This window comes from Schistocerca cancellata, chromosome 6 (genome assembly GCF_023864275.1).
Source record: "Schistocerca cancellata isolate TAMUIC-IGC-003103 chromosome 6, iqSchCanc2.1, whole genome shotgun sequence".
Lineage (NCBI taxonomy): Eukaryota > Metazoa > Arthropoda > Insecta > Orthoptera > Acrididae > Schistocerca > Schistocerca cancellata.
Window position 1 is genome coordinate 199,133,830 of NC_064631.1, and position 13,294 is coordinate 199,147,123.

Here is a 13,294-nt window from a genome sequence, read left to right on the forward strand (position 1 = left end):
AATTAGCCAGACTTCGTTCACCCAGTGTTTCACTATGCGACTTCAGACAAACTTTAAGCATAATTTCAAACCTTTTCTAACTTTATATATAGAAAATGGTATCTGTTCTTTCTGACATGTCGGAAAGAACAGATACCGTTGGTGAACATGTAGCTCGTTAGAATTAAATTACAATGAAATGAACACCCCTAGCTGCATACGGGCGTCAATGAAGTCAACGGGTACAGTTGAAAGAGTGTGCCCTGACAGGGACTCGAACCAGGGATCTCCTGCTTACGTGGCAGACGCTCTATCGATCTTTTTTTTTTAATCTCATTTTGTTCACTTTCGTTCGTTGCATCTGCTCGGGGCGGACGTCTAATGGTTCAAATGGCTCTGAGCACTATGGGACTCAACAGCTGAGGTCATTAGTCCCCTAGAACTTAGAACTAGTTAAACCTAACTAACCTAAGGACATCACAAACATCCATGCCCGAGGCAGGATTCGAACCTGCGACCGTAGCGGTCTTGCGGCTCCAGACTGCAGCGCCTTTAACCGCACGGCCACTTCGGCCGGCGCGGACGTCTAAGACACCCGTTTAAGTTCGTCGTTGAATCGGTTAACTCAGTTTCTTTATTACAGAGGATAGTGCTACTGCAGGGACTTATCTCTGGCACGCATCCCGTGAGACTCACATTCGCAACTTGTGCGGATGCACAGACAGTGCGCCGGCCGCGGTGGTCTAGCGGTTCTGGCGCTGCAGTCCGGAACCGCGGGACTGCTACGGTCGCAGGTTCGAATCCTGCCTCGGGCATGGGTGTGTGTGATGTCCTTAGGTTAGTTAGGTTTAAGTAGTTCTAAGTTCTAGGGGACTTATGACCTAAGATGTTGAGTCCCATAGTGCTCAGAGGCATTCATTCACAGACAGTGCCCGAACTTTTACGGGAATCGGCAGTAAAGCCGCGAGTAATGAGTATAATGGGCAGGGGCAATATGAATATAGTGCGGGACAATAAGTTGCGGATGTTGATCTCACGGGAGGCGTGCTAGAGATAAGTCCCTGCTAGTCACAGTATTCCCTTTGTCCTCGGTGGCTCAGATGGATAGACCGTCTGCCACGTAAGCAAAAGCTCCCAGGTTCGAGTCACGGTCGGGGCACGCATTTTCAACTGTCCCCGTTAACTTATATCAACGGCTGTATTCAGCTAGGGGTGTTCATCTCATTGTAATTTTTTCTAACTTTCTCTTTCTTAGCGGGCCAACATGCTTAAGGTCAAATAATCACTAACGTCGATTTGCAGTAGGGTTTTAGAACATATACTGTATTCGAACATTATGAAGTACCTCGATGAAAACGATTTATTGACATATAGCCAGCACAGATTCAGAAAATATCGTTTTGTGCCACACAACTAGCTCTTTATACTCATGAAGTAATAGGTGCTATCGACAGGGGACGTCAAATGGATTCCATATGTTTAGATTTCCAGAAGGCTTTCGACACTGTTCCTCACAAGCGTCTTCTAACAAAACTGCTTGCCTACGGAATATCGCCCCAGTTGTGCGACTGTATTCGTGATTTCCTGTCAGAAAGGTCACAGTTCGTAGTGATAGACGGAAAGTCATCGAGTAAAACAAAAGTTAATATCCGGCGTTCCCCAAGGAAGTGTTATAGGCCCTCTATTGTTCCTGATCTATATTAACGACATAGGAGACAATCTGAGTAGCCGTCTTAGATTGTTTGCAGATGATGCTGTCATTTACCGTCTTGTAAAGTCATCAGATGATCAAAACGACTTGAAAAATGATTTAATTGACCCTGAATAAGGCAAAGTGTGAAGTTATTCACATGAATACTAAAAGAAATCAGCTAAATTTCGATTACGCGATAAGTCAATGTGAAGGCTGTAAATTCAGCTAAATACTTAGGGATTACAATTACAAATAACCTAAATTGGAACGATCACATAGATAATATTGTGGGTAGGGCAAAGCAAAGACTGCGATTCATTGGCAGAACACTTAGAAGGTGCAACAAGTCTACCAAAGAGACTGCTTACACTACGCTTGACCGCCCTGTTTTGGAGTATTGCTGTGTGGTGTGGGATCCGCATCAGGTGGGATTGGCGGATGACATCGAAAAAGTACAAAGAAGGGCAGCTCGTTTTGTATTATCGCGAAATAGGGAAGATGGTGCCACAGACATTATACGTAAATTGGTGTGGCAACCATTAAAACAAAGGCGTTTTTCGTTGCGACGGGATCTTCTCATGAAATTTCCATCACCAGTTTTCTCCTCCGATTACGAAAACATTCTGTTGGCACCCACCTACATAGGGAGAAATGATCATCACGATAAAATAAATCAGGGCTCGCACAGAAAAATTTAAGTGCTCGTTTTTCCCACGTGCCATTCGAGAGTGGAACGGTAGAGAGACAGCATGAAGGTGGTTCATTGAACCCTCTGCCAGGCACTTTATAGTGAATAGCAGAGTAATCACACATAGATGTACATGTATTTAACAGTTAATACATTTCTAAAGTAATCATAGAATGTGCTCCTGCTTAAAGGACTCTGACTGAACACTGGGGTACCAGCTGCCTCAATCTACCTTCCTCAACATGTTCAAAAATGTTCCCAAAAACTTAAGCTTGCGAACATGTTCGTGCTCTTTTTAATATGCAACTTACTTCTCACTCTCGCATACTCCCTTAACTGTAGCTCACACCCTTTAGTCCATCGCTGTAAGCCGCTCATACCCTTTCACACCCCACTTGTCCATTCTGACTCGCTCACTCGGCTCAGATTATTGTCATTTTCTCTTTGTGTCTCTGTAACTCCTGTCTCACAGCCAGACTCCTTCGTTCTGTCCTGTTACTACAGTCACCTCTCACGGTCACTGCCTCCCTCGTGCACTCTCTTACCGCTTCTATCTCATTCATTCCTTCGCACTGCTTCTGTCTCTTTTCACTGTCACTACTTCTCTCTTCCTCGTCGTCATTGTCATAGACTCGCTCTCTCTTTATCACTGGCTCTCACCCATTTCCACTTCCTCCTTTTATTTATTGTTCTCCTTCACTCTTTTCCTAGCACTGTTATGTCAATGTCAACTACGTTCCGCTGTCACTGTGTTCATCTCTTTCTCTCACACTGCCTTTGTCTTTTTGTTCAATCTGTACCACAATCACTGTCTACTATCTTTCAGTACTTTTCCGTCTCTTTCCCACTGTCGCTGACTCTTCTCTCAGCATTAAAAAGCGCGAATATGTTCGCATGCCAAAATTTTGGGAAAAATTCGTAAAGGTGCGGAGGAAGTTAGAATTACGCAGGTGGTATTCCACTTTTCAGTCAGAGTCTTTAAACAGGAGCGTATTCACCTTTTTTGTGCTCCGATAGGAATATTTTCCGCTGGCTCCCTCCTTTTCCCTGCCACAGCAGGGCATGTCACTCATATGAAAACAACTTCATGCGGCAATAAAATTTTGGTGGTTTACTTATGAGAAGCCGGCCGCAGTGGCCGAGCGGTTCTAGGCGCTGCTGCTACGGTCGCAGATTCGAATCCTGCCTCGGGCATAGATGTGTGTGATGTCCTTTGGTTAGTTAGGTTTAAGTAGTTCTAAGTCTAGGGGACTGATGACCTCAGATGTTGTCCCATAGTGCTTAGAGCCATTTGAATCATTTGAACTTGTGAGAAATGGAAATAACACAAAATTAATTTTATACCTCAGACCGGATTTTACGTGCACAAAAATTTTGGATGTGCTTCACTACTACTACATAGAGTTCCCAGAACCCTTCTGATGATAACGGAAACACTTTATAGCATATTCATCCGTCCTACGTAACTTTGTAAATACATTTTCGCCTCACACCGGAATTGTAGGTGCGTGTTTTGCGTGTAAAAGTAGGGTAACTTTGAACCTTTGTATTCCGGAAACGGATAACGATAACAAGCAAATCATCAAGGCTGTTCGGGACCGGGATCTTAGGAATATATCGTAAAAATAATCGCCTTGGATTCTGCGGCTCGATTTTGGTATCCAAAAACCATACAAACGTATCAATAAATTTTCAAGGTTGTTCGAGATCGGGATCTTAGGAATGCATTGTACAAATTTCAGCTATTTGCTGTGCATAGGCGTCTCGGAATCCGTGGGTCGGTTTTGATTCGGAAAAATGGTAAAAAAACACTTTTTCGGGGTTCTCTAAGAAACCGCTCTGAGCTACTAACTTTGAACCTGTGTGTTTCGGAAACGGATAAAGATATCACAGAAATTTTAAATGCTAATCGGGATAGGGATTTTAGGGATATATCATAAAAATTTCAGCCATTTTCTGCACATTACCTTCTTGGAATACGCGACTCTGATATGGTTGGTAAAAGAACGCTTTTTTAGCGGTTTCTAAGGAACCACCCAAGTATTAATAACTATTTTTGAAAACGGCAAGATGGTACATCTAGATAAATGCCTAGAGAATATACTGTCAAAATTTTAGCAATTTGCTGCGATTATTTATTATGTAGATTTTGCCTCATACTGGATTTTACGTGTAGAAGCAGGGTAACTTTGAACCTCTGTATATCGGAAACGGATAAATATATCAAAACAATTTAAAAATGCCAGAATGAGATTTTCACTCTGCAGCGGAGTGTACGCTGATATGAAACTTCCTGGCAGGTTAAAACTGTGTGCCGAGTCGAGAGTCGAATTCGAGACCTTTGCCTTTCGCGGGCAAGTGCTCTACCAACGCGGTACTGGCAGAACTGAAGCTGCGAGAAAGGGTCGTGAGTCGTGCTTGGGTAGCTCAGTTGGTAGAGCACATGCCCGCGAAAGGCAAAGGTCCCGACTTCGACTCTCGGTCCGGTACACAGTTTTAATCTGCCAGGAAGTTTCATATCAGCGCACACTCCGCTGCAGACTGAAAATCTCTTTCTGAAAAGATCCCCCAGGCTGTGGCTAAGCCAAGTCTCTGCAATATCCTTTCTTCCAGGAGTGCTACTTGTGCAAGGTTCGCAGAAGAGCTTCTGTAAAGTTTGGAAGGTAGGAGACGAGGTACTGGCAGAAGTAGAGCTGTGAGGACGGGGCGTGAGTCGTGCTTGGGTAGCTCATATGGTAGAGCACTTGCCCGCGAAAGGCAAAGGTCCCGAGTTCGAGTCTCTGTCCGGCACACAATTTTAATCTGCCAGGAAGTTTCAATTTAAAAATTTTTCGAAATAGGGATCTTAGGAACAGATCGTAAACATTTCAGCCATTTGCTGTGCATAGCCGTCTTCGAATCCGCGGCTCGGTTTTGGTACGAAAAAGTGGTAAACAAAACCTTTTTCGGGGTTTTCTAAGGAACCGTTGGTTGGTATACCTGGTTGGTATAGCGTCTACCTTCAACCACACACGTCCAATTTTTTCTCTGTCTAAACATTCTTCTTCAAAGTGTTTTGAACATATTTTGGAATATTTTGTGGGGACGAAATTACTCCTCCTTATTTTCTGGAGCCATACCTTTACTCGTTGTTCATCCTTCGGGAAACTAAAATATAAATCACATATAATCATTCTCCATGTCCTAGACACACTTAACATGGTCTCTGCTGTAACTTTATAGTAAAGAAAAACGTTTGGACACACATATTATACGAAGACAATTACAGACTCCCACTCTATTGAATTTATCTGTCTCCCGTCTTTCAAATCTATATACATAATCGACAAGTCACTGATAAATGCATGGAGGATAGTATTTGCTGAAACAACTAACCATTCCCTTTCCTGTTCCACTAGCAAATTTACGAATGGAAGTGATTGTTTGTAAGCTTTTGTAGGAGCCGTAATATCTATTACATAGTCATAAAATCGTAGAAAAATAGGTATTCGGAATCAAGCCTTAATTATAGTGCGTCTCGAAATTTTTAAACATAGTACCCATGAATAGTTACTATCCCTCCTTTCACATATTTTTCTTTGCATCCGTAGCAACAACAGTAATTCACCATCGCTATTACACCATCAACAAACGGTGAAAACACAACAAAAACTCTTGATATTATAAACTTCAAACTCTACGGAAAGCACACACGCACAGCGAAGTCCCGAAAACACGTGACAATCCTGGTTTAATGTTGACAACATGCGCAGAACGCAATGGTCACTCCAGAGACATTTAGTCTATGAGTATAGCTAACGTGTTGATGTTCCAAGTGTTCTACCATGGAGGTAAGAATAAGGGGAGATGGCGCTACGTATCCCAGCCGTACTACGTTTTGAAGCCATGGGGGCGTGGCTCGCTGCCATGACACTCTGACCAAAATATTGCCAGTGTGCTATAGCGCTGCGTGTATTACAGTCGCTAATTGCACCATATACGCATGTAACGTCATCAGATTGGTTGTTTCAAAGTTTTTGTTTAAAATAAAATCTCGTAAAAGCGAAATTCCGCGTTTCTTCTGATTAAAAATAGTTTTTAATGTAATATTACGAATAGCTAGCCTTCAATGTAAACGATACAATTTTGTTAATTCAGTAACAAACGTGTATCACAAACTAAATAATAGAAACTGAAAACTAAGTTAGCTATACCCTCCCTCCAAAGCCCCATAAATACATCTTGTTTGTAATACGTACTGGGACATTTCAGTTACGTTACACTACTGGGAAACACTGTTCATTACCACCAATATTTACTGAAATACGGTACGTAGAATGGCAAATCTACACAGTTTCCTGTTTAGGCCTATACTTTACGCCAGTTAATGTAGTGTTAGCTTTTAATTTGGTACATGATGAAGACAAAGTGAGTTAATCAACACTTCGATTATCGACGATACGTACGTATTATACTGAAACGTGAACTTGAAAACTAAGAATTTAATTCATTGAATTAACATACCTTTTGCAAATGTTTTGGGTGTGTAGGGAAAACTGATGGTACAGCATTTTCTCGGAGCCTTACTGTTGAAAGGGAAGTTCGGTCTATGTCCTCTTCTCGGAAATGCTGAGAACATATAGTGCTCCATTTAGACGCACGCCAATTCTTCCTCCTCACGGCATTCTCCCACAGAGCTTCCCGACTTTCATTTTTAGGAAATCTAAAATCATACAGGAGAAAAACACGCTATGGTACAAGTACCGATGTAGCACACGTTCATTCACAATGAAGTTGTAAAATCACACTTAACGAGACAACTTACACATGAAATGTTATTCCCTTCGATTTCGCATCACAATCAGAACGATTCGTACATCCGAACACCATACAAGTCACCATAATAGCGCAAAATCCTTCCAAAAGCGAGCGACAAGCCTATGCACACAAGCTTACAGCAGCAATGTTTTGGTCGGATTGAGATGGCTACCCTCGGCTTCACATAGCTTCAAAGCTGTGACGTCACGGCATCTCCCTCTATTCTTACCTCCGTGTGTTCTACCAATAAAACGCAGTCTTTGGTCTGCCTTCCCCATAGCATTATCTGTGATCGTTCCAGTTTAAGTTGTTCGTAATTGTAGTCCCTAGACCATTAATTGGATCGACAGCCTTTAGATTTGTGTGATCTATCACGTAACCGAAATTTAACAAAATGGTTCAAATGGCTCTGAGCACTATGTGACTCAACTGCTGTGGTCATAAGTCCCCTAGAACTACTTAAACCTAACTAACCTAAGGACAGCACACAACACCCAGCCATCACGAGGCAGAGAAAATCCCTGACCCCGCCGGGAATCGAACCCGGGAACCCGGGCGTGGGAAGCGAGAACGCTACCGCACGACCACGAGATGCGGGCCATTTTGCAATTGGTTTCGATCTATTGATGACTTAACTAGATGGTAAATGACAGCATCATCTGCAAACAGGATTACTCAAATAGTCTCCTAGATCGTTTATACAAACAGGAACAGCAGACGGGAACGCTACACGTCACTTCTGTTTTACTCAATGGGTGTCCGTCGAGTACTGCTAACTGTGACCATTCTGACAGTAAATTACGAATCCAGTCGTAGAACAGACGATACTCGATAGGCAAGCAATCTAATTATAAGACATTATCCATCTTCCCATTACACATACAAATATAGGTGAATAATAACGTTTGTTAAATAGAAACATTTTCCATACGAATTTCTCGGATACCATCTTCAACTTGGCGACTAATACCGCAGATATTACCTTTAGTTTGTCGGCACAGAGTGACACAGGAAAATAGCTGCACTGTACTGTATGTAACGGACAGTACATTTCGCAATTTTTATATTACCGTAGTGCACAGTCCAAAGATATACATCCTTCTTTCAACTGTATAAAAGCGCGCAAGTATTCGGGTGGTTTTCTACAAAAAAATGTGGTGTGTATTCGATTCTTTTTGGTTCTCGATTCCCCGAAAGTTTTAGTTTCTGCCCATATCGGATCATAATCGTTGAGGCAGGAAAACCACCGCACCTCGGCAAAATCTGTGGCTCACCGAGACAAGAACAATATACAGCAAAAAATAAAACATTGGAAAGCAAATAGTAACTGACGACAATGGTATGTTGCAAGTTCGTAATAATGAACAGCAGACCACAATGGAATACGTATATAAAATTCGTGTGTCAATTTGTAATACGTAAAACTGATTTAATGAAGTGACATAGCGAGAAATATAATTGTCAAACTTTCGAAAATACATATTATGTTAGAGATCTATTATTAATTTTTCTCGGAGTAACTGTGGAGTTTGGCTGCAGCTTCCCTCACATCGCGTGGCCCGCAGCACGTGCTAGTGTATGTGGATAAAGCGCCTGATTTCAGCCTGTATGTGTGTGGCTTGTCTTACAGATAAGATTGGAAAAGCAAGCGGGGGAGTATAGCTTTGATGCTGTACACTCCAAAAGAGAACGAAGCGGGCTTGTGCGTCCACCAGCTACCTAGTTTTGAATGTTACGTCTCCCGAAATTACTAAGCAAATAGCGCATACCTTCTATAGACGCACGTCTGTACCTTTTTATTACCGGAAGAGCTAACACACTGTTTACAGAGATCTCTGTGCTGAGAGGACATAAAACACTAACCCAAATAAAATAAATTTCCTCCGTTTCGCCTCAGCTAGTAGCAGCATGACAAAGAAGGTTAGTGAACTTCAGCTTATAGGGTACTAATCACACCATGTTGCGTTTGCGCTATCAGGACTGTATTTCTATTCGCAGAACACCTAACCATCTAACTACTGCTAAAAACTTGACAATGGACAATAGCACGTGGAAAATAGTTGGTCTCCTCGGACTGCATTTAGCAGTTGAGTAAGCAATCTTCATGTTCTAGCTAAATGCTGTTCGGTTTGCTGCTTGTTAATACCGATGACACAGTAACGGAACCTTACACCGTTTACCCTCTCGAGTTGTTTTTCGTAATGTCACAGCCGGATGTCCCATGACATTCTACTTTTCCGTTTCATGTACGATATAATCTTGCAGCAGTTGGACAACATTCACTATAAGCGTGTGGGAGAAAAGAAGACTGAAATTAAAATGAATTACGAAAAAGTGGAAACTGTTTAAATACCTTGTCTGTGGTATCAGACTTGTTCTTTCCGTAACTTACAGCGATAAGAATGTGTATTGTTACAAGTTTACTCCTCTTATGGGTAAGAAATTGTCATAGATACCAAGACTAAAAAAGGCATAAGATATTTCTCAACGCCACAAATGCTGCAATTTTGTGACATATCATATAACAATCGCTTGACGAAAGATTGATTTTTATTAGTCGAATACTAAAGTTCGAACTCATTTGATGCGTCGATATACCTTACCTTAAGTACCAACATTCTTTCCTCTGATGTAGAATCAATACATCGATGCTTTGGCGAGGATTCGACATTGTACAGTATTATATGAGGTATCGAACAGCCTTCCTGGAAGTTATTCATTATAAGCAAAGCGCTGATTGATCTCTGTACTTTGTGGTCATCATATAATTTTTAGAAATATAGGGAAATATTCGGATATCAGATAACATCCTGAGATTATTCGTGACAACTGAAAGGAAACAGGCGGTCAAGTAATTTCGCCGTATAAACAAAATTCCAGAAAACGTGAAACTGCCGATTATATTCAAGCAGTAGGTAATTCACTTAACTTCAAACTTGTTTTGTTTATCGCCCTAGCAACAGTATGTACAAATAAACAGCTGCTGCTCCGAGTGAGTACAGTTGCGAAGACACGATATTCAGGACGTTGCTCGCTGCATTCGTGATTGCCTCGCAACTGGTGGGTACGAAAGAGCTGAAAATAGATTTGAGTTAAATTCTGTCTTTTTTTAATTTCTCCGACAGGTTAACTATTGCGCATGGAACAAATCAACGACGTCTTGTCTCACACGAGAAAATTTTTGCTCCCTGCGCGTGAGAAATAAGCATAAAATACGTACTGTGCGGTTACATAGAGTGGGTTATGTTTGTTGTTGGTACGGTTTATCATACAATTCATTTATTATAAGTAGAATTCCTTTCTTTCAAACGCGTTTAAGCCTGCTTAGGCTAGCTGTGAGAATGCACACGCAACTGGTTTGACAGTTAAGCTGCCACGCGGGCTGCAGCCAATCACAGCTGAGAGCGCGGTTTGAGTTTTGAACTAGCCAATGGAGATGTGCCTTGGCTTCAGTGTAGGTGAGCAGCTATGGTGGACAATATAAGCGAAGGATAGCGGTCTGAGCGTGAAGTGTGGCGGCGAGTACTGTGTGAGAAGCTGTTGTGGCGTTCGCACTTTGTTTGGGCTCTATCAGGTATAGTAGTTTAATGTTATTACCACGGCCTTTCCGTAACGTGTTGTATCTGTCGCTGTGCTTGCTTTTTGTCTTCTGGCTAAGCATAGTTTGTTTACATCGTAGTTTTTATCCAAAGAAACATTTATAAATTAATGAACGTAAGGGACTTGTAAGTACAGATGGCTTATCGTGTTACGTATTTACTTGGATTCCTTCATCTCTTTCGAGGCGTGAGTGTAAAAACTCATTGAACTTTCGCATTCATGATTTCTTATAATCTCAACATGTTTACATTAATTCACTCTCTATGCTACGCGATTTGAAATAACATTAATGGATTTGAATTTATGGTAGTAAATCTTTTAAAGCTTTTCTGGTTGACAGTACTTCTCTCCTTGCTATGAAAGAACCACGTTACTTGTTACACGAGGATTTTTTGTGTCTTTTGTTAAAATCCGTAACGCATGATTAGTGGTTGCAATCATCCATAGAGCTAATTACTCAAACATTACATGTGCGGTGTATATTTTTGCTTTAATGTCTTAACGCGTGAAGAACAAAACGAGTGTCATTGCATATTTACTGTACCTTCTAGTCCTGTAGCAGTGTTTGTATTTATGGCTTTCAGTTTGTTTCCATTGGATGGAAGAACAAAAAATGTTTCCGTGCAGTAAAATGTTCACAGACAAATAATCTATTTTCTTTCCTTACGGAAAATTAGCATGTGACTTACACTACGTACTATGATAACGAGCATTATTATGTCGACCTGTGCTTGCGTTTTTGTTTAGAGTTTACTGTCCAGATATTCTGCGAGATGCCCAGTACGGTTGGTGATTAGTTACTTTGTTTCCATACGTAATGCATTATGTCACTTCATGTTACAAAGTAACGTACAAGAAGAAGTTTGTAGCTATTTCAATAACTATGCTGCACCATTAGGCATCCGTGATGAATTAAAGTATGTTCATTGAACGAATATTCAGTACATGATAAACCTGCCCATACATTATCTACAGTACATAAATCTAACAGTTAACTTTCTTTGTGTTAAATGTTGTGGACTGCCAGTGTACAGTAGTGACGTTGATAGAACAATCGAGATATTCTTGAAATAAGTGCTGTTTCCCAGGGGGTAATTATTGCTACAGATCTAGTGTTTAATTTCATATGCAAAATTGTCAGTGATTCCTCGGCAGTTATGATACTATAATATGATTAACACAATGGTCTTTCTTTGGTAATAAGAAACAGAAGTATGTAGGGATTTTTTTTTTCTTTGCGATGATACAGGTTAGTTGATGCAGATCCAAAAATCATACAAGAGAATAGATTCAAAGTGTTTAAGCAGGGAAACTGTTCTCAAATGCAATGTTAATAAGCCAGAATTTTTTAATGTTCTCATAGATGTTGCTAGAAATTGCAGCAATATTGTATTTCTTCAGTTTTAAAAACTCTTTGTTTCTGTGTAAAGAAAAAAAGTTTCTTTTTGTTGGTATGTACCTGTAGGAAGTAACAGCACAACTGTGTGCATTGAAGTTGTGGTAGATCATTGTTTAGGTGGCTGTGATAGTTTTCAGAAATAATGTATAAGTCGGCTAGGGAAGAGAGTTATGTACAACAACGAAATGTGTAAGCTGCAAAGCTACACGTCAATATCAGTAGCTTATTAAACTGCAACCAGATATTTAAAAAAATGCAATGACTGTGCAATACTGCACGTGCTGTTGCCTGCAAAATTGTGAAGTGTTAACGCAGCATTGCAGGTCTGTAAATTGGAGAAGGGGCCGGAAAGTAGGGGGGGGGGGCGGACTGTAGGGAGGCAGAGGCTAGACGTATTGCAGGTATAGTGCGGGCACCTCCCCCCCTCGACGGCTGCCGGCTGGCCTGGTCTAGCGATGAATCGATCCTTTCTGCCGGCAGCATTCCTCTCGCAGACGCAGAGCAGCCGCTACCGACCGGAGCAGATTCCAGCACCAAATCACCACCGTCGGACAAAATGGCATCAGCAGACAACGAATGTAAGTACAGCAATATTTAAGTACTAATGTAGCATGGTATCTCTATAATTACCCTTTCTGCTTATTTTTTCTGACTATTCTTTGTTGGACATTCTGACAGCGAGATGCATGTGTCATAAATATTACACGCTTGCTGCATTGCTGTGCCAGCTTGGCTGAAGTAATTGAGGAAGTGTCGTGACGTCAGTGTATATGGCAGTTTGAAACAAAACGCGTTTGAGATTGGCGCCTTGTGTAGCAGAAACAAAAGGGAGTGTACCTCGTGACCTTCGATGAATCGATTGTCTAGGTAGAGCGTACTGCGTTTTCACTTGTTCCGTGCTGTGAGGTCAATGACTTGTGCTGTGAAGTACTGTCTGGAAGCGCGTTTGTAAACCGACTGTATGTTGTCGCAGTAGTGCCAAAGCAATTGACACCAATCAAGCAAACTTGCATCCATTTTACAACTTGCGGCATCATTGCCCTTAAAAAGATAGGGCTAGCACCAGTTGTGCATGACAGCAGTCTATTTTCACTATTTCGTACAGTATTGCACATGTTATGTAGCTAAACGCGAAAAT

General features: G+C 41.4%; 1 protein-coding gene across 1 annotated transcript in view; it reads left to right on the plus strand.

The window, feature by feature from the left end:
• The first annotated feature begins 10,577 nt into the window (after nt 1-10,577).
• Nucleotides 10,578-13,294, plus strand: part of LOC126088608 (stathmin-4) — a 34,514-nt gene continuing 31,797 nt past the window's right edge. Inside the window, exons 1-2 of the mRNA XM_049906826.1 lie at nt 10,578-10,731; nt 12,637-12,734. Coding sequence (XP_049762783.1) covers nt 12,713-12,734 — 22 coding nt within the window. The 5' untranslated portion in view covers nt 10,578-10,731; nt 12,637-12,712. The remainder of the gene's footprint in view (nt 10,732-12,636; nt 12,735-13,294) is intronic.